Here is a 23,758-nt window from a genome sequence, read left to right as displayed (position 1 = left end):
AGATTGTGACCAGCAGTAGGGAATAGAGATCACACCTACCTGCTGCCATTGCCATTAAGGATCCTAAAAATAGATGGTAGGGGAGGTTCCATTAGTCTTGTGCCTTAAGGCTAAGAATCAGTTTTGAGAGTTTTGAAAAGGCTCAGAAATACAAGGTAAGTGACTTTTCCCTGTTAAATGGCCAAGAGGTTTAGAGAATATGTATGTGTATACATACACACGTTTTATCTTCATTGTTTTAAAGACAAGATTCCTCTGTCTTCTTCATAATATTCTTTTGATGAATTTAGCTAAGGGGGAAATTTTTGGTGTGGGAAAGACTTTCAGCCTGATGGATTTAAATCAATTTATACAGTGTAACACTAACTGTGCCTATAGCTATGTGACATTGAGCCAATTTCTACAAACTAATTCACTTGTTGCAATCAGCAAATTGTCAAATTACCATTTCTGCTTAATATCTCATGGGTGGGGAAACCATATGGATGTTTCTGCATTTCAAATTCATTGGATAATGCTGCTCTTGAGCTCTTCTTAGCTGGTGAATATTCTCTTATGTGCCCAAAGGCAATAGCAGCCTAGTAGGAAAACCATCTGTGCAGGTATAGTAGGACCTGGATTATATTCTGGAAAAATTTGGCTGATTGCAAAACAGAGGAGGGGAAGTTGAGGATCTGGATTTATAGAATACCTTTTCTAAGTGAAAATGTTACTTTGAAAAGTATAATTTCAAAATACAAAGCTTTAGGGTTCGTTTTGGTTTCATATTATATCTGAATAATCAAAAATCTTGTTTATGGGAAAGTGTGTGCACATCAATTTGACATGACTGAGAAAATCCTGCAGATGTTAGATGATCTGATAACTCACTCTGAGTTTTTTTTCTGACATTGCTGCTTAACAACACCAGATTAATATTAGTATTAGTATCGATTAATATTAGTATTAATATCTATTAATAGCAACTGCAGTTTCTTACTCAGCTGGTAATTTTGTATTCTGTTTCTACAGGTTCTCAACAAACGGGGTTCCTCAATGCCCTGAAGGACAGTCCTGCAAGATATCCTTTCACTGAAATGAATTGCAGATCTTATTGCAAAATAACACCTGAGATGTGGTTTTGCTTGTTTTCTTGCTGTTATTGGGATATGTGCATTTGGGACTTTATTTCATCACTTCCTGCACAATAGAGGATTTCTGGCCCCATATGGGAGGCAGAAAAGACAGTTTAACCTGAACTGTTTTTACTCTTCATCTTTTGCAGAGTAGTACTCTTGACAAAGGTCTGTGTTTTCCACAGACAAAGGTCTGTGTGGTGGAAATATGCTCCATATATTTGTGATGGAATTCATAAATGTATCACACACTATACCCATGCTGTGCTTTCATTTATAATATTCAGTATTTCTTCTGCTTTTACAACAGAAAGTACCCAAAATGGATGATTCTCATCAGAATAGAAAAGGCAGATTCTGGAAAAACTCACACCATTTGCTGTCTCTGAGTTCAATTCCAAAGAATTCTTACGGTGATTTACTGTTTTTAAAGAAGTAATTTTCATGTATCAACTTTGGTGAAGTTACATAAAAGCATATGCATGCATGCACTGAGAATACTATTGTTCATCCTGAAGAAGAGTGGGGAAATCTTACTACAGTCCTTCAGTGTATAAATGGAACATATAAAGAAAGACAGAAAGAGAGTTTTTTTTTGCCAGCACATGGGGTAATGGTTTTGAACTAAAAGAGGCTAGACTTAGATGGACTTTAACAGAGTCATTACAATGATGGTAGTGAGATGCTGGAAGAAGTTGCTTAAAGGGAGTTGTGTATGTCCTAGCCCTGGAGGTATTCAAGGCCAGGTTGGACAGGGCTTTGAGCAGCATGATCTAGTAAAAAATGTCTCTGTCCATGGCAGGGGAGTTGGACTAAATGATCTTTTAAGGTCCTTTCCTACCCAAACCATTCAGTGGTTCTATTCTATAAAAACTCCATATTCTTTTTATTACCTCACAGTAGCTTGATGTATATTTTCTACTCAGTGAGAATGCAGAAGGCTCCTGCTGTCTAAAAGCACCTAGCATAATGGAAAAATGGGAAGCTGACATAACTACTCTTTAGTTTCTGCCTTTCATTTCTGCAGAGACCATAAGCTTCCCACTCCTTGTGTGTATGTTTTGAATGGTTTGTGTGTGAATAAACCATTCATGTCTCTCACAAAGGTACTATAAAAAGAATTCTTTCCTGTCCTTGTGCCAAGGAAAAGTCCTCACACAGTTTGCTCTTTCTCAGAAAAGTAGGAAGAGAAAACTTGCTCCATGATTTGTAGTTGTATGTAAAGACAGACCTCTCTTTCCAGGTAGTGCTTCCAAATGTCAAATTCTCTAAACTCTGAAGAGACAGGTCTTTGTGTGCATGTGTGTTCATCTGGTAGAGTCACTGAGCTGTAAACTCCCTTTTTAAATAAAGCCACTGTTCAGATTTCTTTTTTTCTCCTTCAAATAATTTCACATAGCCCCATAGCTTTTAGTTAAAACAACTACAATCACTTCATGTAAAAGATGATTCTTTCCAACTACTTTCAAACTAAGAATATCTTTTCAGTTGTCCTTAAATCAAAAGGTAGTTGATTATTCATTTGAGGATCCCTGTCCAGGGATAATGGACTGCTTATTCATAATTTATATTCAGAGACATACTACTTCAAAAGGCTTAGTAGCCCATATTGTAGAAATGGCCTGGTTTGATAGTGATATGTTGGACAATTTAATAGCTTGGTTACAATTCCAAACAGTAAAACAAAGAAACAAATGAACCCAACACATTTTCCAGATAGTATTGGGAATGCTGCTTTGGATCAAGCCAATCAGTTCAGGCACAGGGAACACTGCCATTTCTATCTTCCTAAAAACCCTGTGTAAGATATCAAGGGAGCTTTATACCCTATTGTGCTAGTAAGTTACACTTTATATTGAGAATATATTGCTTTTTTCTGTTTGGACTCATGTTTAGTTAATTGAGTCATGTTAATCTAACATAAACCACCTCTACTGTTCTGGAGATGTTTTTAGATTTTGGTGTGGGGAAATGACAGCTGTCTCTTTCTTGTGCAAAGTCCCTTCCAGTGGGGAACTGAGAGGTCTTGAACTTTTTTTATTAGGAAATGTTACCATGTACAGAGAGAAACTCATTTTTCAGGACCCTCTTGAGTATAACAATGGCAAGGAATATTCTGTTAGTGTTGTGCTCAGATTACAGTGAGTGTGCTTTTCCATCTAAGGTTCTCCTTTTATGACCTGGTGTTTCTTCCTCTTAGACGTGGTATGTAGATTCCACCCAATAATGTTCATCTACAGCCTTCCTTATTATTTCTGGCCTTTCAAAGTTCAGTTCATATTGTGCATAATGTTTTGGGACTGTTTCCTTCCTTTACACCTCTCTGAATTCTCTGCTAACAGTCCTTATCCATTCTCCCTCATGGTCCATGCCTTAGCTGCAGCTGTTGCACAGTCAACTGATATTGAGTTCCTGTATTGTGTTGACTTGACTCCACATAGTTTGAGCAGAGGATGAGAGAGCATCAAACATGGTGCTCAGCAATGTGCTTTGGTCATCCTGCTGCATTTGGAGCAGATCTGCTCAGTATGAATTCTTTTTTTCTTTTTTTTTTGCCTTTAAACCACTCTGAGTGAAGTAAGTTCTAGGGGAAGTTATACAGACAGTTCACTTACTTTCCCAATTCATTGAGAGCAGACCTGCAATACAAAACTCTTCACTATTAACTAATATTGGGATTCTTTATCACAAATACTGCCGTATTTTCCAGTTTGTCTCTGTGTAGTGGTGAAGAGTTGTCTTATTTCTCTTCTGTTGACCCTGTCTTATGTTGACAGGGTCAGTGATAAGGATATTTTTGTATGTTTTAAGGCTGTGTCCTTTATGTGGAATATTTTTAGTTGATGTTGTCTTGGAAACTGACTTCACTAAAGGTTGATATATGGTTAATATGCAGATTATTTTAATCCTATTCTTTTCCCACGTTCCTGATTTATTATATCTATTTTTCTAGGAACTAAAGCCTTTTCTCATACTGATTCATGTTCCCTAAAAAAAATTTACTACTGAAGTACTGTAGAAAACATTCTCAAAGCAGATGTATTCTGAGTTCATGGCTATTGTGTGTACATAAAAAGATGCCTTAAAAAATTATAGCAGGTTTCCTGCCGTAGAAATTTGCTCTTTATGCTGGATTGTATAAACTTTAGAAGCACATTTGTTGTCTTAATGCTGAGATCATGACTTCTTCACAGTCAAAGGAATGATATAAGCTACAGGATGTATGCAGCCTTGAGTACTGACATTCCTAGTACAGCAAGCTCACTTTTAAAGCCTGGTTACCTCTTGGGCATTTGGGTTATGAAGTCCACAAGAAATGAAAACACAGGTAGTTTGGAAAGTCCTAGTGGTGCACACACATGCATATGCACGCCTTTGCTGCCCTCTTGGAGGTGTGGCTGCTCTTGCTATACCTGTGCTGCTCACTACAACACACAGTTGAGAGAGCACCCCACAAGCTCTCATGTTTACTTCAGGTGCAAGTCCCTATGTGTTGCACCCCATACTGGATGCTGACTACTACTACTACTGTGTGGCCTGGGCAGATGCCAGCAGAGAGCTTTATGGCTGTACCAGTGCAAGTTTTGACTGCTGATGTTCCCACTTGAAACTTTCTTCCTTGATTTTGGTTTTTTGTTTGGTTGGTTTTGTTTTGGGGTTTTTATGATTTTCTTATAATTTGTATTGATATCTCCTTCCAGATGTCGTCTTCTAATTCCTCAGTTGTTGAATAGCAGCACAGCAATATATAAGCTGGTAGTCTTCCCCTTTAACATAAGTTTTGGGCAATGCTGCTGAGTTTTCAGTATTCAACCCCACCTCAACTATGTACACTCACAGATTTAACAGGATTTGTCATCTCAGGCACTCCCACAGTTGTGATGTAGAATATGTCCAGTTATTATAGGAACTTGAGAGAGAAGTGGCCTTCATACTGTATTTTGACTACTGTCCTTTGATGTCCATATCAACATCTTAACTTCAGTAACAGAAGAAAGACAGGAGAGCCTAGCAGTTAGAACCTATGACAGTTTGCTCAGTTGCTGTTGTTGCTGTTAGCAGAGATCAAGAACCCTTAATTCTGGCTCAAGAGTCCATTGTGCACGAAGTATTTGTAGAAACTCATCTGTTCAGTCTTTGCTATTCATCTAGCCTTGGGTTGCCTCTCTTGTGCTCGGTCTTCCCCTTACCCAAATATTTACTATTTACTATTATTTATCAATTCACTGTCCTAATGTAAGTGGGATGACTTTTACAGGTGAACATGAAAATTTTAATTTCAGTAGTCAAGATTAGAACCCTCCTCAGTAGTTTCTAGCCTTTTTCAGTCTGCTGAAATAGCATGTGTTGACCCTTTTGAAGTTGCTGTCTACAACTACCTGAAGGGAGGTTGTAGCCAGGAGGGGTTTGGTCTCTTCTCCCAGGCAACCAGCACCAGAACAAGAGGACACAGTCTCAAGCTGCGCCAGGAGAGGTTTAGGCTCGAGGTGAGGAGAAAGTTCTTCACAGAGAGAGTGGTTGGCCATTGGAATGTGCTGCCCAGGGAGGTGGTGGAGTCACCATCCCTGGAGGTGTTCAAGAGGGGATTGGACGTGGCACTTGGTGCCATGGTTTAGATAGGCATGAGGTGTAGGGTGACAGGTTGGACTCGATGATCCTTGAGGTCTCTTCCAACCTTCTTGATTCTTGATTCTTGATTCTTCTTGATTCTACTCCGAAGATCTCCAGGGACTTGTGGTCTGTAAGTTGACAACACTGAATTTTGTGATTATAACTACTTGTTACTGGATATAAGTTTTTTATATATTTGCATATATATCCTTAACTTTCAATTACTGTGCTAGAAGCTGTGGTGTGTTTTTTCTCAGTATGGTCCATTGTTGGCCTCTCAGGTTTTCACACGTATTTGATCAGCTCCAATCAAACAACAAATGAAGATGTAAGTTCATAGTATATTTCTACATATATGTTTCTAAATAGTAATGAGGAGGTTTTCTCTGTCATTCTTAGAGAGGCAAAAATTGCCTGCAAAATTTTGTGAATGCCTGAAACAAAGAAATAACCTGGTCATGCTCAATTCAGAACATCAGAATAATTCTTTTGGTCTCTATTTGTTGCGGCTTGATGATGTGCTAGTTTCACAGTGTGTTTATTACAATGAATATCGACAGGACATGTATCTTGAACTAGGAAAATATAGTAGAGAGGAGACAAAGAAGCAAGTATATCCTATGCAGTAGGAGATTACTAAATAATTTTCAGTATCACTTTTTCACTGGAAACCCTAAGTATTCTTTGACTCAAAAATTGCTTAATGTAAAAATTGCTGAGTATTAAATTCACAAAACAAAAATTTAATTTTATTTTATTTTTCCTTTGAAATTTCTTTGCCAGTTTCAGGTCTGAAGCTTCTGGCAATTAATATATCATTAATTTAAAGGACAACTTTCTCACTTCTATAGTTGTCCTATTTTGCACATAGGTTTCCATTGGTTTGGTGTGCAGTTATATTTATAACTACATGTGGAGTCTCTATGTGTCTTCCTCTAACTAAAAGGAGAAACACAAAGTGAATGAAAGGAGAAAACAAAAATAACTAGGTAGCTAATGGTACAGAAAACTTGTTGGAATTTACCAAGTAATTTAACCAATTACCAGGAGCTTAAAAGTATTTTACTGTAATTTTCTTTTGTACCTTTTTTCATATGTATCTGGCAAATATAAAAGTAACATCTTTGGGACTGTCAAACACATGTTTTGTTATTAAGGTCACAGTTAAAATCACAAACAGAAAAGAAGGACTAGCTAAAAGAAAACATAATGTGTTCTAAAAGGTAGTAATGACTGTGGTTGCTTCATAGTATTTTAGAGCCATTTGTGAACTTAGGGAAGATAATATTGCGTGGTATTGCACAGCTTGAGAACCTACACGAGCACTGTAAAGTGCTCTGTTGCTGGCTTTAAGGATATGTTGCAACTGAACTTCTGTAGAACGTGCCATAATATTTATGAAATAAAACTTAGATGATTACATTTAGATGCTGAAGTTCCTGCTGCGAATATAATGATCCTCTGAGATTCTGGGTTGTCTAAATCTATAGAGTTAAAGCATGTGCTTGCTTGTAAGATTTTAGGGTCTAGCCCTTTATAAACAGCCTAAAGGTCTAAGCTCTTTAGGTGTGATCGTGAATTTTCTCTAGTCTGCCTCTGATCTAAGTAGTATGTTGCTGCTTTGGTAACCCTGGATTTTTCTCAGCCATTTTCTGTATTGTATGATATGTGATGCATCTTATTCATATCTCTTCAGATTAAAGGATCATGGTCAAATAAAAGGGGTAAAGAAAATTATAATCCATACAGTTATGGCAACATTTTTACTAATTGCTGTGCTGCACTCTGTGGGCCCCTCTCTCCAAGGTAAGAGTATCAGAAGTATTGCTAGTATAAAATGAAGTCATGTGATTATTGATGAGAAAAAATACTCTTTATGATTGCTTGAGTAATACTCAACAAAAACAAAGTTCTGCTTTACTGTCCATTGGAAGTTTTAATTAAGTTTTTCTTCTGTAGTTGGTAAATTGTAGTTAAGCTAAACTGTTGATCAGATTCTGTAAAATAAGTTTAAGTTTGACATCTGAAATGAAAATTAATTAGTTTATATGATGCTTGCAGTTTTGTCACTGCAGGTAATAACTTGTTTCGGTAAAAGTTCTGTATTACTTGGCTGTTTTATGATGGGTGATTTAAAAGTTTATTAAACTGTTTCATATCTAACAGATGTGACATGAGTTCAGGAGAATTTAGGATCCTTAATTGTAAAACTATTCTGATAATTTATATAAACCATTTTATTTAAATGGACAGTATTTTTTCTTGATCTGTACTACTGTTAGCATACATACCTTAAGCTGAATTTGGTGATCTTACACCAAAGCAATTCCAAAGAAAAAGAAAAGGAATGGATTCATTTTTGCTGCATACATTTCCACTTTTGGCATCCAAAATATTTGTATATTCAAGATTGCAGGTGGTTTTTCAGCTTGAAGACAGTAAAATACAGAGCTGAGACTAGAGAACTAAAACCAGCAGCTGAAAATACTTAATTCTCTTTTATTCCAATGCTTAGTGATTAGATAGTTCATTAGATAGTTCAGGCCCAGTTCCTCTGTAGAGAGTGGCTGACATCTTGTAGATTATTTTTGTGACATAGTAGATGAAGCAGCTTTCTTCTTTCTAGAATTATGTAGTTATGAATCTATTGAGAAGAAAGTAAAGGGCTTTACAGATCAGTTGCTAAGGTATTTCATTGGAATTGGGATTTCTGTCTGCTATTATGAACATCAGAAGTGGGCTCTTCTATGAGCAATTGAAGGTCAACAGGAGAGATTGACATCTTTTCCTGAGGAGACAATTGAATGAAGAATTCCACATACTAGGTTAACACTGCAATCCCTGCGGTGAGAGAGGTTAACCCTGTCTCTACTTCCTGCTTATATCAATCACGCCTGAAATCAACCCTTTAATTCTGCCATTTTGCTTTTTGTGGAAGTATTTGACTTAAAACCTTTGTGCAGTGATGCAGATTCTTTTCTTTGACTGCAAATGGAAATCTTCATTAAAACTACATAATGTCTCTCAGTATTTGAAATAGCAGATTAGGCTGATACAAGTATCAGCACACAATGAGACCAGGCTGCCATTGTCTCCTAAATGGCATGTATCAATGTAACTTACTTAGATGGCATGGAATATGTGGAGTTTCTACAGGGAGATATTTTATGACTAACAGTATAAAATTACTGACTGTAATATGTAAATTACAACCTTGCTCTTTTTTACTTTTAATCTCAGCTGTGTCCCAAGTCACTAAATACTATCTTTTTTCCTTAAATTCTGGACGGGGTTTAACAGCAATTGCATCTTAAAATTCAAAATGCCTCTCCAAATGCCTTTGAGAATGAAAAGCAGTTTAAGAGAGGATCTGTAAATAGTCCAAACTTTTTTTACTTCTGTTGAAGGTTATGTTTCTCATTTTGAAAGCTATGCTAGCAAGTTCAGAATCCATTTTACATATCCTCAACATGAACTTTCAAATCTTAATTTGATCCAGAGCTGTCAGCATAAGTTCGAACTAGTGTTCTGATAGAATAAATAAATCATAAAGCATCTGATTTTTGAAGAAGTGCTTTCCACATGGCAGATGGTAATCTCAGGTGGATTTCTAAGTGCTTTGAAAGTACATAAAACCTGTATGTACATAAAGATTTCAATGAGGAAAGTTTAAACTGGTCTCCAAGAGGTGGTAGCCTTGTTGACTTTTGAGAGGGGAAATGCCTTAGATTTTTCTATGCATCCTATTCTTATTTTATAAAATCAAAGCCATCTTGACCCTTAATGATTTTGTAGGTCCCATAAATCAGCAAATAGAACCATTTATGTGCTCACTTCAGCTCTCAGGTGTTTTAAGGCCTTTCTATCGTTATGGCTTAGTAACTATAAATGCTGCAGCTAAAATTTTATATTGTGTGGTAAAGTTTATAGTTTTACAGATACTGTTGTCCAGGTCACAAGAAAAAAGGTGTTTCGACCTATGATTTAAAATATATGTAACTATAATTTGAAGGTACTTTTTTTTTTTTTTTAAACTAACAATTTTGAATGAACTGAAGCATAAACAGTTGAAAAGCTTCTGGATTTTTTTTTTTCTTGTACGGAAGTGATAGGAGCTAATATACATATAGACTGTACATTAGCTTTTTATGAGTATTAACTAGCAGAACCTAAGTGAGGTTTATAGTTTTCCAATTGAGAGTAAAACTATATGGGGAAATTTAGCAAAATCTTTGTCTGGGTCAGAATTTTCCATTTTATTATTCTGTTGTGTTTTTTTATATATATAATCTTATGTAGATTTTTACCTACTTTTATTATTTCTCCACAAAACATTTGTCTTATATGGAAATAAGAAATATTATGAGTGCATCACTGTAGTAAGTGTCATGATTTAGTCCCAGATGGCAACTAAGCACCACGCAGCCCTTTGGTCACTCCTTCCCACCTCCAGTGGGATGGGGAAGAGAATTGGAAATAAGGTAAAACTGGTGGGTTGTAGTTGCAGAATTTAACAATAATAATGAAAAGGGAGATAACAAAAAGATAGAATTGAAAATAAAACTGAAGAAAGACAAGTGATGCACAATGCAATTGCTTGCCACCCACTGACTGATGCTTAAACAGCAATCCACCCCTCGTGGCCAACTCTTGCCCAGTTTAGGACATCTTAGGTATGGAATATCCCTTTGGCTAGTCTGGCTCAGCTGTCCTGGTTATCATAGAGTCATAGAATGGTCTGGGTTGGAAGGGACCTCTGAAAGTCATCTGGTCCAACCCCCTCTGCAGTAAGCCAGGACATCCTCAACTAGATCAGGTTGCCTAGAGCCCTGTCAAACCTCACTTTGAATATCTCCAGGGATGGGGCCCCAACCACCTCCCTAGGCAACCTGTTCCAATGTTCCACTACCCTTATGGTAAAGAACCTGTTCCTAAGATCCAATCTAAATCTGCTCTTCTCTAGTTTGAAGCCATTGCCCCTTACCCTATCACCACAGGCCTTTGTAAACAATCTCTCTCCATCCTTCTTGTAGGCCCCCTTCAGGTACAGGAAGGCTGCTATTAGGTCTCCCTGAAACCTCCTTTCCAGGCTGAACAACCCCAGCTCCCTCAGCCTGTCCTCGTAGCAGATGTCCTCCAACTCGCTGATCATTTCTGTGGCCCTCCTCTGGACCAACTCCATTAGGTCTGCATCCTTCCTGTATTGAGGGCTCCACACCTGGATGCAGAACTCCAGGTGAGGTCTCGCCAGAGCAAAGTAAAGTGGCAGAATCACCTCTCTGGATCTGCTGGCAATGCATCTTTTGATGCAGCCCAGGATGTAATTTGCCTTCTGGGCTGCAAGCACACACTGTCTGCTCATGTCCAGCTTCTCGTCTATCAGCACTCCCAAGTCCTTTTCCACAGGGTTGCTTTCTATCACCTCATCCCTAGTCTGTATTGATAGTGAGGATTGTTCCAGCCCAGGTGCAGAACCCTGCACTTGCTCTTGTTGAACCTCATGAGGTTCACCTGGGCCCACCTCTCCAGCTTGTCCAGGTCCCTCTGGATGACATCCTGTCCCTGTTATATCAACAACACCACTCAGCTTGGTGTCATCTGCGAACTTGCTGATGGTGCACTTGATCCCACTGTCTATATCATTGATAAAAATATTAAACAGCACAGGTATCAGTACAGACCTCTGAGGGACACCACTTGTCACTGCTCTCCATCCAGACTTCAAGACACCATCCAGCCAATTCCTTATCCACTGAACAGACCACCCATCAAATCCCTCTCTCTCCTACTTGGTGAGCAGGATGTTGTGGGGGACCATGTCAAAGGCCTTGCAGAAGTCCAGATAGATCACATCCACTGACAAAGTCACTATCATAGAAAGCCACTAGGTTGGTCAGGCAGGATTTGCCCCTAGTAAAGCCATGCTGGCTGTCTTGAATCACCTCCCTGTCCTCCATGTGCCTTAGCATGGCATCTAGGAGGATCCGTTCCATGATCTTCCCAGGCACAGAGGTGAGGCTGACAGGTTGGTAGTTCCCAGGGTCCTCCTTTCTACCCTTCTTAAAAATGGGTGTGATGTTTCCTTTCTTCCAGTCCCTAGTGACTGCACCTGACTGCCACAACTTTTCAAATATCATGGAGAGTGGCTTGGCAACTACATCAGCTAATTCCCTCAGGACTCTGGGATGCATTTTGTCAGGTCCCATGGACTTGTTGATCTTCAGGTTCCTCAGATGATCACGCACCTTGTTTTCGCTTACAGTGGGAGGGACTTTGTCTCCCTGGTCTCCTGGAGAGCCATGAGGAGAGGGAGTGCCAGTAAAGACTGAGGCAAAAAACTTGTTGAGAATCTCAGCCTTCTCCTTGTCCATTGTTACTAGTTCCCCACTGTTACTCCTCAGGGGCAGTATGCTTTCTCTTCTTGTTAATATACCTGTAGAAGCCTTTCTTGGTTTTGTTCGCATCCCTTGCCAAGTTCAGTTCCAGCTGTGCCTTGGCCTTCCTGACCTCATCCCTACACAACCAGGCAACATCCCTATACTCTTCCCAGGATGCCTGTCCCTCTTTTCATTTCCTGTGTAGCCCCAACTTGCCCTTTAGTTTGACCAGCAGGTCACAGCTCAACCATGGTAGTCTCTTGCCTTCCTTGCCTAATTTTTTTACATGTGGGGACTGAGATCTCTCTCTTAAAGATTTGCTAGCTCTGTTCTGCTCCTTTGTTCCTATTTACTAACTCCTTGAAAAGCTGGAAGTTTACTTTCCTAAAATTTAGAGTCCTAACTATGCTTCTCATGGGCTTCATACCCCTTAGGACAGTGAACTGCACTAGCACATGATCGCTGCAGCCCAGGCTGCCTTTGACTTTGACATCCTTGATGACTTCACTTGCGTTTGTGACCAAGAGGTCCAATAAAACATCCCCTCTTGTAGGGCTGTTAATTTCTTGTCTTAAGAAGTTGTCATCTGGGCACTCTAGGAGCCTCCTGGATTGCCTACAGCCAGTCATGTTGCTTTTCCAACAGATGTCAGGGTGGTTAAAATCGCCCAGAAGGACGAGAGCCCTGTGGTTATGATGCCTCCTCAAGCTGGAGTAAGAAGGCTTCATCAATAGGTTCAGCTTGTTTGGGTGGCCTGTGGGAGACTCCTACCACAGGGCTCCCTTTGTTGTCCCAATCCCTAATATCTACCCATCAGCTTTCAACCCTGCTCATGGCTATTTTTTAGCGACAACTCTTCACACTCTATCCACCTCTTTACATAGGGGGCAACCCCTTCACCCTTTCTTCCTCTCCTTTCTTTCTCTCCCGTCCCTTCTGAACAGCTGGTAGCCATTGATTTCCAGTCATAGGATTCATCCCACCAAGTTTCCATAACTGCCATTATGTCATAGCTTTCCTGTCGCAGGGTAGCTTCCACCTCCTCCCATTTGTTGCCCGTGCTGTGTGCATTGGTGTAGAGACACTTTAGCTGGTGTGCTGGCCACGTCACCTTAGAGGGTTATACTCCCTCCCAGCTTCTTGTGTACCTCCTTGCTGGCAAAGCATGGGAAATTGAAAAGTCCTTGACATTAATAAAAATAATAAATATAACAATAAGCATTACTTAACACACTGCTGTTTTGGTTGTTGCTATCTAGTTTATTCTCATCTGAAATCCAAACCACAGCACTGTATCAGCTACTAGGAAGAAAATGAACTCTCTCCCAGCCAACAACCAGTATCATAAGAATAGTTGAGCACTATAAGCAGTGTTAAGTATCTGTCATGAAACAATTGGCAAATAATTTGTCTGAACAAAAGTTCCTCTTTCCTTCTTCCTAAATTTTGTGATTAAGTAGCTTTGATTTAGAGGTGTGGAAAATGATAACAGAAGAACCTTCTAAATAAGTATGGATTCAAGATGCACTAGTGAGTTTTGTAATTTGTTTTCACACCCATGTTTTGTGTGGGTAGTATTACAAGGAAAAGATTGCCTTGCTGATGAGTAGAAAAGAATTCTTCAGTTGAATAAAATTGGACAATTGAAGGTATTGGTGAAGTATTAAGGTCTGTTGTATGATAGAAAATCTTTCTTTTTATTGCAAGGAGATAGCTGATAAAATAACTCTTAACACTTCTTTATTTTGATTATTCCGTAGCTTAATTGACAGAAGAGGATTTATACAGCCAGATACACCACAATTAGCAGGACCATCAAATGGCATTACTATGTATGGGGCCACACAATCTCAGAGCAACATGGTAGGAATCATCCCATAGTGTTGTTCCTCAAGATTCCTGTGAATGTTTTCCTTCTCCACTTTCATGTGAACTAATCAAGTAATAACTAACTGGATACAGGTGATACTCTGGGTGGAATGACTTGTCTATTAACAGTAAAGTACCCAAGGCTCTTTTTAATGTAAATTTCAGAGAGTGAAATAGTTATATTGATCATGGATTATAAAAGAAAGAGAGGCTTTTCTACGCTGATACATTGAATATATTGGTATTGTGACTTGTACTGTTGATACCTACTGTGTTTTGAACTGGAATATTCAAGTATCGTGGACTTTCTGTGGTTCATAATTTTCGAGCTGTTATCTCATGTGACACATACTTCATACTCTGTTTCCTTCCTTGCTTGTACACTGCAGTTTTGCATAGACTAATGTGCGTTAAAAAGCAAAGATGAACAAAGGAGTTTCTAGGGGGGAAATATGTTGAAGAAAGAGCAGGAGGACACTGAACTTCCAATGAACAAAAGTGTGGCAACTGGATCGTTAGAAGAAAAGCTTTTAAACATCTTTCAAACTGTGCCAATAGTTTTTGCATTGTTGGTTGGTTGGGTTTTTGGTTTTGTTTTTGTTTTTTTCTGATAGCATTGGCTATCATAATGGAAGATAGGATTTCCAGTGTCAAGAAGAAGAAAATAACTGGAAAGAAATCTTTTTCCAAAGGCAAGCATCTTACATATGTGCCTATTTCATATTATGTGGATTCTAAGACTTTGACAAAGAAGCTATGAGTTGTGGACACCCTCTCTCTCTGTGCCAAAAAAGAGCTGGCCACAAGGCCTTCTGACATAATTCAGCCTTTCTTTTGAACAAAAGAAGAAAGACTCAGTCTTCCCAGACAGATTAGGTTTAGTTTCACAGATAAACTGGTATAAAGAATTTTCTGTAGTTCCTAATAGGTTTTTACTTAAATTTGGAAGAGTCAATAGAAGATTTGTTAGTTTTCTTAAGGAGAAAATGTATTATAGATACAGTATTAACTGTGAATGTTCTGTGGGGTGCAGTTGTGCAGAAGAAGGTAATGCTCCATGCAAAATTTACAAAAAATCAAAAAAAGGAACTCTACAAAGAGAAAAGGGGTTTAAAAAAAAAAAGGAGAAAGCAAACATTAGAAATGACCCAAAGTTTCTGAATCTGTCAGGGGTTCTTATTCATGAGGATCATTGACCCACAATAAGTCTCTGGTATTACATTATCTTAAAATTATAAGAACTATACTTGCATTGTAAGAAGACACTATCATTATCAGCAGATATTTATGAGAACAAACTTATGCCAGTTTTATAGAAAATTGACTAAATCTGTTTCTAGAAATAGAGAAATCTGTCATGGTAGTACTTTACATCAAACAGGTAGCTGTTACAGTTTTAGAGTGTAACACCTGTAATTACACACGTTTTTCAAGGATTTAAACTTATATCCTAGAACATCACAATACTGGAATTGGGTAAGGCATGGGGTGTTTTAACAGTTATCAGAACCACTTGCAAATGTGCAACTTTCATTTCTGAAGATAATCTCTCAGAAAAAGCTTGGAAAAGGTAATATGTCTTTAAGACTGTGATGCCATTTTTCTCAGGGTATTCCTGGTCTGTATCCAAGACCGATTGGCTTCTAGTGGCAGCTGGCGATCACCATTACAATTTCTCCTCTGAGTTCTGTTGCAAACTGTTAAAGACCTTCTTAGTTTCCTAGTCTCTCTAACACTATTTTCTCTTGCCTATTTAAAATCTTGCATTCTTTTTCTGAGTTGTTTGAAGCATAAGAAATTATAAATTAATTTCCTGCTGGCAGCAATGCAGCAGGACATAACTTTGCCTTTGACTTATTCTTGTTTCACATTCCCCTTTTTTGCATTCTAAGGTCAATGTTTTTGCTCTTCTCATTAGACTCCATGCCGACTTTCAGGTTCCCATCTTTCCTCTCTCATAAGGCAGCAAACAGCAAAACTGGCTTCCCTTTTTCACAGTTATGATCTCAATCTCATCCACACAACTATTGTTTTCCTAACAAAATTAATTCACTTTACCGCTAGCTTTGTTATTTTCAACCTTTCTGTTCAGTTATCAGATTTCCTGTTCCGATTTAAATTTAGACAGGAATAATCAAGTCATTCTTCATCGTTCTATTTAAACCTTTTTCCCATGAAGTGACCTCTAGTACTTTTCCAAGCTTTACAGTATCTGTTTCTTTCGTCTTTCTTCCCTGCGCATAATCTTACATTCTTCTGAAGAAGTTTGGGAACATAAGCCTTTTCCCCTGTAAAGGACTGCAGAAGGTTCTTGAGTGAAAGGCAGTGAGTGGAGTAAACTTCATGGCAGAAGTAAAACAAGTTATTTTGTATCTGCTTGTTTGATTTTTGGTTGATGGTTTTGTTCATTTTTTTATTTAGAAGAGGAATCTGCAAAATTTTCTAGAATCCCTCTTGCTACAAGTTCAGATTCAAACATCAGCATTTACTTCGGTGACAGATGGTTTCAATAATAGACTAGCTCAAATTCAAGACTCCAGTGGAGTCAAAACACTAGAGGGGAAGTTTTTGTTAAAGAAAAGGATTCCTTTTTACTTCATGGCCTCACTGACAAAGGTTAGGATTCAGCCTTCCCTTCTGGAAGGTTGCATACCTCTTGGGGTAAAAGGCAGAGGCATAACATGAAAACCACTTTCTTGGAGCTGAGGCAGGTAGGCCACAAAGAAGTGGCAAGTTTGAAGGGAAATTATCTGGTACTGCAGCTTATACTATTATTGTTTCAGATAAGGACAGGCAAAATGAAAGTCCATGATTTAAGAGCATGTGTAGATGATAGTCCATAAATACTTTTTAAATTGCAATGGTTTAGCCAAACAGTGTAGATAATTGCACTGATTTAGGAATTCTTATGCTTCTGAATACAGGAAATAACTTATTAGAAATAGGAAGTGTGATACAGTACAACTTTAGGGTGTGCCTCCTTGGATTTTATTCCAGAATGCAATGCATCATTTTTACATTAAACCTTAAGGTCTAGAAGTTATACTACTTAATCCATATAGTGTGCAAAAATCTCTCTCCTGCCCATTGATATTAAAGTATGATTTTAATAAGCATCTTCTCTCACACTTGTTTTCTCTTATTTCTTCCCTCCTCTCTTTCTTTTTTACTTCCCTGAAATCTTTTACTCAGTGACTTGTGTCTCACTGTAAATAGAATTTTTGCCTCACCCAGCTGGCCTCTAGTAATTTACATCTCTTTGGGTTGCTTGGTATTTTATTCTGATTTCATTTATTTTAATACATCTTTTAGCATAGCATCACTTTTGCATTTAAACTGAAAATAAGTATCAGGCTAATTGTAAACTTACCAGACAACTTGTTTTCAGTGCAATACATTCTTTCTTACTCAGGATACCATTTGTGGTGCACTATTTTTGTATGTAACAGTTTTTGTGGTAATTTTGCATTTGAGACTTTGAATATTTCATACAAGAGCTACTCTGCTTGTACTTGTGACTCAGTTTGTCACAATCTCAAAGTCATAGACCTATACTATGATTTGTTATTTTTCTAGATCTTTCTAAAAGAGTGTTTTCTCCTACTCTATCCTTAATATCTCCCTTATTTTACTAAGAGCTGAAGTTGTATTCACTTTTTGAAGGCTGGAAGCACACTACTTTTTTTTGTTTGTTTGTTTGTTTGAATTTGTCTGGTGCATTCCCAGTGGTTTTAATTTGTTTTCCAATGTAATTTTAAATCAGTCTGGTAAATTCTTTAGCCACCTTGTTAATATCCTTATCCACATGACAAGCATGTTCGCTTGGAGCTCATGATCTCTAGATGTGATATTTCCAAAGTATTTTCCTATTGCATTTTAATGCTGATTATCTTTGCAACCTGTTCATTAGTTTGTCTGATGAGTTTGATTCTTTTCTCATTCTGAAGAACTATTTTTCACATGAAACAGTATCTCTCCCATTGCAATATAATTTTCTCTGTATTTAAATCTTTATTTCTCCTTCATTTTAAGGATTATTTTCTTTGTATTCTGAAAAACGTTCTTATTTTTCCATAAGCCTATCAGCTACCACTTCCTGGATCTTCACTTCAGTACTTAGCTTTCTCTTCAAAGCCTGAGTTGATACTTGGATTATGATGCAGATTTTATTCCTCAGTAATGCACTATGAAGAAACACAGAATCTATCCCATTCCATGCACTTTTTTTAGAGGAACTGGTTTGGTTTACTTTTGCTATGATGTCTCTAGAAATTGTCTAGTGCCTTACAAAGTGATAGATTTTACTTTTATCTGCCTCTGTATCAGGACAGGATTATTTCTTTGTTCTTAAGAAATTTACTTACACACCTGCTTTCTTAGACATCTCTTCTTCAGTGCTTAGGTAGTTCCTTTGTGCCAAATTCTATTTTCAGTTGTCTCTTTCCTTTCATGGATGAAAATTCTTTAAAGTGTTTATTTCCTTACTTACACATACCATTGAAGATGGTGGGAACCATAACAGTGTATATGCAACATTCATTGCCATGCAGGAAGGTCTTCTCCTAAATGTTCACATCAGTATTTCTAACTCTTTTCTGGAAATAGGAATCCAACTGATCCAGAGAACATTGACCATCCTAGAATATATTTTACTTTTACTTTTCATATTCTTATTATTAGGAGTAAGTATTTCTAACAGTAAAAGGATCAGCAAGGATAAGAGCTCCACTTTGCTGTTGAGTATTTCCATGTATATTTAATTCATATTACACAAGTATAATTGATCATTGCATAAAACAGAGCTTTTATCAAGTCAACATTACTACAGCCAGGTTTGATAGAAGTTTTTCATTAAAGCAGTTTACTTTAAAAGCACATGCAATAAATCAACTTCAGCATTTTTTTCTTTGTTAGCTATATTTTAGAAGCAATTCTTTTGATTGTGTGTATTTAGTGCATTTTTGATCATGTTGCAGAGCAGTATCAGAGCACATGAACTAGATTTCTTTCAGATGTGCTCCCATAATGCGTCCAATGTGCTGTAAACATTCATGGACCTTTAGTCCATAAGAACAAAGAGTAGCTAGTCTGAAGTAAAATCCCTTTGGCTTCAGAAGTGATTCTTTCATAGATCTGCTCCTGGTGCACTATGCTATTTCTAGTGGAGTCATTGATTCAGTGAATTTTGTGACTCAGGTGTTTCACAGTACCTGCAACACCATGATTTTGAGTGTGAAATCCCACAGCCATTGGTAACAGAGCTCCATCTCTCCACTCTTTTCCATCTATTTCATCCAGTTACTACGGAATTTCAGCATCCTTTCTGCCGCTTCCTAGCACTGTCATTCAGTGCTGTCAGTCTCTGAACTTTTTGTTGGTTGTATTTTATTCAGAGATGCTGAGATAATTCAACCAGCTTTTCTCCGTCTTCTGCGAACTGTAACGGTTCTTGAATGTTATGAGTGTTTAGAAAGTTTTCAACATTAATTTAAAATTCAAAGTAAATAATCTCTGCCTTTGGCACTAGAAATGTGAAAAATATATTGCCATGTACAACCATGTTGCCATGTCTGTTTTGTGTAGCTTAGAAAAACAGAAAAAACAAACAAACAAAAACTAAACATGTTTTCTTCGGGACAAAAAAAAAGAAAACACACAGAAAAAGTATTATTGCTTTAGGTTTTGGGATTTTATTTATTTTTTGTCAAATAAACACAGAATTTTAGGTGTTGTCTAATTTGCTTTAATCTGTGCCTTTTGATGTAAAAATAAATATGGAGAGTGCTAAAAACTACTGTGCACGTATAATTGAACTTCTGTACTCGTAGAACTTATAAAACTTGTCTTACCTTCAGAATCTGCTGTTCCTCTAAAACAGTGGAAATTGTAAGTGGAAAATAAAATCAGTAGATCTGAATTAAAGTATTGGTGGAGTAATTTCTCTAGTAGATTTTTGGCTGCTTAGATTTTAGTGCTTGGCTTCCTTTTTCATTACAATCATAGGCTTTTTTATTTCATTTGAAACGCTGGCATTGAATAATTTGTGTGATTAATAGCTTTTAAGACTTTTGGCCCTAAATTTCGCTTAATTAAGAATGAAATACGGCACTAAGGCAAAAACACCATGCCAGGCCCATAAGCAAATCTGATTTCCTTGCTTAGTTTTGTGTTGGCTGTTTAAACTCTAGAGTAGTCTACCTTTGTGGTATAGTGTGTGTTGTTTTTGTCAGATGTTTTTGAGAGCTGCTTTGAACACATCTACATTTCCAATATATACCCTTCTCTAGTCACTTCTGAAAGCTATTTATAGCGTGATTTTCCTAAGATACTTCATGTTGGTCACTGTTAAATAGAACAATAAGAAAAAAAACAACAGAAACAACACCAACAAACAGTAAAACAAACCAAACAAGCAGAAATGTATCTGAATAAAAAGAGATTCTTTAGGGAAGTGACAAGTGCATGGAAAATGATACAGCACCTGAGAAAGTTTTATAACACCCAGTGTAATGAAGCTTTATGAGGTTGCTTTATCTTTTCAATATTGATTCCACTGAAATGCAGAGTTTAGTAAGAAGAAAATTAATTGAGAGTATACAGTGAGCTCAAGTAAATTACCTCTAGCTAATTTAAAACTGGGTACTTGTGTTGCCTGGAATGCAGTGATTTCCTTTTGTTAGACCAGTGCTGAAGCTTCACTGAAGCAATAAGTCAGCTGCCAACATTATTTGTTTTCACTGTATCCCAGTGATTATAGCCATTCCTTTACATGCTCTTTGACTACTGCTTTTCTGAGAAAATGGATTTTGTTGGTCCTTTTGAAGTTTGAAAATTTAGTTAACAGATTAAGGTCTGCATAGTAAAATTTTTTGAAAGGCTATCGTTCAGGTGGATTAAACAGGTGTGAACAACAGTATATTAATCAAGAATGAGCTATTCACACTGAAATACTACTTGAAAAGATGCTGACAATGTTGTTCTTAGTAAGGTACTTATGCAAGGATTTGGCTTTAAGCCTGTGAGAAATTATATGGGACTACTTTAGTTGTTTGTCTGGAGCTATTTTCCCTCATTTTGTGAAGGGAAAATTGCTTTCAACATAGATGAACTGTATTTATGTAACAGGAAGTCATTGTATTTCTCTTTCTTAAAGCATAAATATTGGAAAACGTGTAACTGAATAAGAATTGGACTTCTGCCTGTCAAAAAGTACCTGGTCTGGGGGTCTTAAACCACTTAGATATATTTAAAGTGTTACCTATCTACTATGAACAGTCGGATTGCACGCTTTCTGAAGATAATGTATGTGCATCTGTTGTTAAGCTATTCAGGAGGACCTGAAAATACCAGAGGAGACATTCATAGTGACACACAGTGATGCATAGTGACACATAGTGAAGCAAAAGGCTTTCCATGTGTTTGCATGAAGTGTATCACAGTGACTTTTTATTTGATGGGCATTTTAGGGAATTGATGTAATGTTAGCAGTAATGGCTATGATCAGGAACATCTTGAACAGATGTTGGGTTTGTAATGTCTTTGAGTAGTTTACAGATCAAAAATGTCAGTTGTAAAGCAGAACATACAGCTTTAACAGAATCTTTGAAATAACAACAGGGAATAGACATGTCATACTTTGGGGTGTATTTTTTTACTTACGTCCAAATTTTCTTTGCTGCAGTGGATTTATAGTTGTATTTATTGACTGTAACAGTGTTTCCCTTTTACAGCCAAACAGTAGTATGGCAGATGAATCTAACAGGATTTTGAAAATCTGCACAGATATTGTAACTGATGAGGTTATGAATAAATATGTATCGACCTTGGAAGATCTCACACATTACATCAGTTTGTGTTAAAGAAACTTAATTTGGCAGTAGGTGTACTACGCACTTAGCTAGCTGGATATGATTGAAACACCTGCCTGCCTTGTCATCTCAAGGAATGAATGATAATGTTGTATAAACAATTCTTAGGAATTATATGGAACCAGAAGTACTCCTGGTAGTACTGAGCTTAATTGGATTTATGTAATGCTGAATTTGGCTTGTTATTGTGAAAGTACTTGCCAGAAAACTTGTACCTTGATTCTTTGTTGTCAAAATTAATCAAAAATCAGCCTGGAAATCATGGAAGCTGGTATCAAGCAATGCTGCTTCATTTCTACACAGAGTATTTGAGTATAGTGTAATGTATTTTCCAGAGAGTCTCTAAAATATATTTATTTGGAGGGGGGGTGCAGTTTTGCTCATAGAGGCTGTATTGCCACCTATATCTTTGTAAAGCCACCTGCATCAAGGGAATTCTTGTTCTGGAAAACCTCTGTAGCATCTTAATTCCCACATGTGAAGGCCAACTAAACACTTGCCTAGTGTTTTGGAACTTAGAAAGATGCCTGGATTATGCCTTTGGGCCTGTCTCTGAACTGCTAGCTTCTGTAGGATAAAATGAGTAGTGTGGAAGTAGTTCCTCTCACCTGGCATGGGGGAGGTTTCAAGGTGCCCAGTGCAGTTAGTTACACATGGACTGTGCAGCTAGGCATTCCAAACAGCTTTAAACAAGAATTAGCAAAGCATTTGAATTACAGCTTTCACAAAATACCCTTAAGTGAACACTGTAAATGTTTATCATAGTTTGCTTTGATAGTGATCCAAAGCATTGGCTCAGTTTTGCATGCTGTTTTTCTTTTTTTTTTTTTTTCTCCTGGGCAGCATGCAATGGGATTTTTGGGTGGCTAACGGTGGAATGATACTAATAACTTTCTTTTTTCTCTTCACATCCCATTCTTTTCCATACCTTTTTGTCCATATTTTCCCTTTTTTTCTGTTTTGTTCACCTTATATGATTTTGACACCCTTCCATTCTACAGTGTGACCAGGATCAGTGCATTCAGAGCACTAAATTCGTTTTGCAGGCTGCTGCCACCCCCCTACTACAGAGTGAGCCAAGCATAACTAGTGAAGAGCTACCTTTACCAGGAAAGACTATCAGTGGGCCTTGTGCAACGCTAACTCTAGGGCAACCAACGCCACCATCTTCTATGCCAAATCTCACATCAGATACAGGTTTGACAGACATGATACCATTAAAAGAGGAACATGACAGTCATCAGTTTCTCACTCCTGAAGAAGCTCCATCACCACCTGGGATGCTGCCAAGTGGAAGTCCTATTACACACAGCCATACAATGCACGTCCTGAGTCTAGCCAGCCAGGATTCATTGCATGAAGACTCAGTACGTGGTCTCGTGAAGCTTAGCTCAGTTTGAACAGCTTCTTTGAACATTGAACCGTTTCTTGGTGTCTATACAAACCTCTGCTCAACAGGAATGACACTGCAGTGCCACTATAAGACTTTGTAACATGCCTATAATGGAAACTTTATCGTGTAATGGAGTCTACTAAAAAAGACAAGCTATTTTTCCAATGGAGCTATGGCTTTTTTTTTTTTTTTTTTTGGCCAGGTTCATTAATGGTTATGCTTTGATTGTGACTGCATTTTATTTTTAACCAAAACCGGAAACTGTCAATAACCTTGCTTCCTGAAGCTTGGGTACAGCGAGTTGGAAGTCAGCCTGTAACAAACACCGTGTACAGTACAAAAGAGAGAGATTCTTGGATGTGTCATGCTCTGTGTTCTGTGCTCTCGTAATACACACTTGTTAAGGCTTACCACACTTGTGGCCAGGATGATCTGCACTTACATGTAATGCTACTAATATTTGAGATAAGAAATTGCCATTCCATTTGTTAATACAAAAAAAAAAAAAGACTGCAGATATGGATT

The 23,758-nt window shown here is 37.6% G+C and overlaps 1 protein-coding gene across 2 annotated transcripts in view; it reads left to right on the top strand.

The window, feature by feature from the left end:
• The window catches only part of ZDHHC14 (zinc finger DHHC-type palmitoyltransferase 14), a 99,750-nt gene extending 76,455 nt beyond the window's left edge, over nucleotides 1-23,295 (top strand). The window contains exons 5-9 of one of the 2 annotated variants that reach the window (XM_054393611.1): nucleotides 1,012-1,060; nucleotides 5,952-6,054; nucleotides 7,423-7,532; nucleotides 13,864-13,966; nucleotides 22,887-23,295. In XM_054393611.1, coding sequence (XP_054249586.1) covers nucleotides 1,012-1,060; nucleotides 5,952-6,054; nucleotides 7,423-7,532; nucleotides 13,864-13,966; nucleotides 22,887-23,240 — 719 coding nt within the window. In that variant the 3' untranslated portion in view covers nucleotides 23,241-23,295. Of the gene's footprint in view, nucleotides 1-1,011; nucleotides 1,061-5,951; nucleotides 6,055-7,422; nucleotides 7,533-13,863; nucleotides 13,967-22,841 lie in introns of both variants that reach the window. The other variant, XM_054393602.1, reaches the window with a different exon arrangement.
• The last annotated feature ends 463 nt before the right edge of the window (nucleotides 23,296-23,758 follow it).

This window comes from Indicator indicator, chromosome 2 (assembly GCF_027791375.1).
Source record: "Indicator indicator isolate 239-I01 chromosome 2, UM_Iind_1.1, whole genome shotgun sequence".
Taxonomy (NCBI): domain Eukaryota; kingdom Metazoa; phylum Chordata; class Aves; order Piciformes; family Indicatoridae; genus Indicator; species Indicator indicator.
Note: the sequence above shows the minus strand (reverse complement) of the source record. Positions and strands in the feature narration are given on the sequence as shown.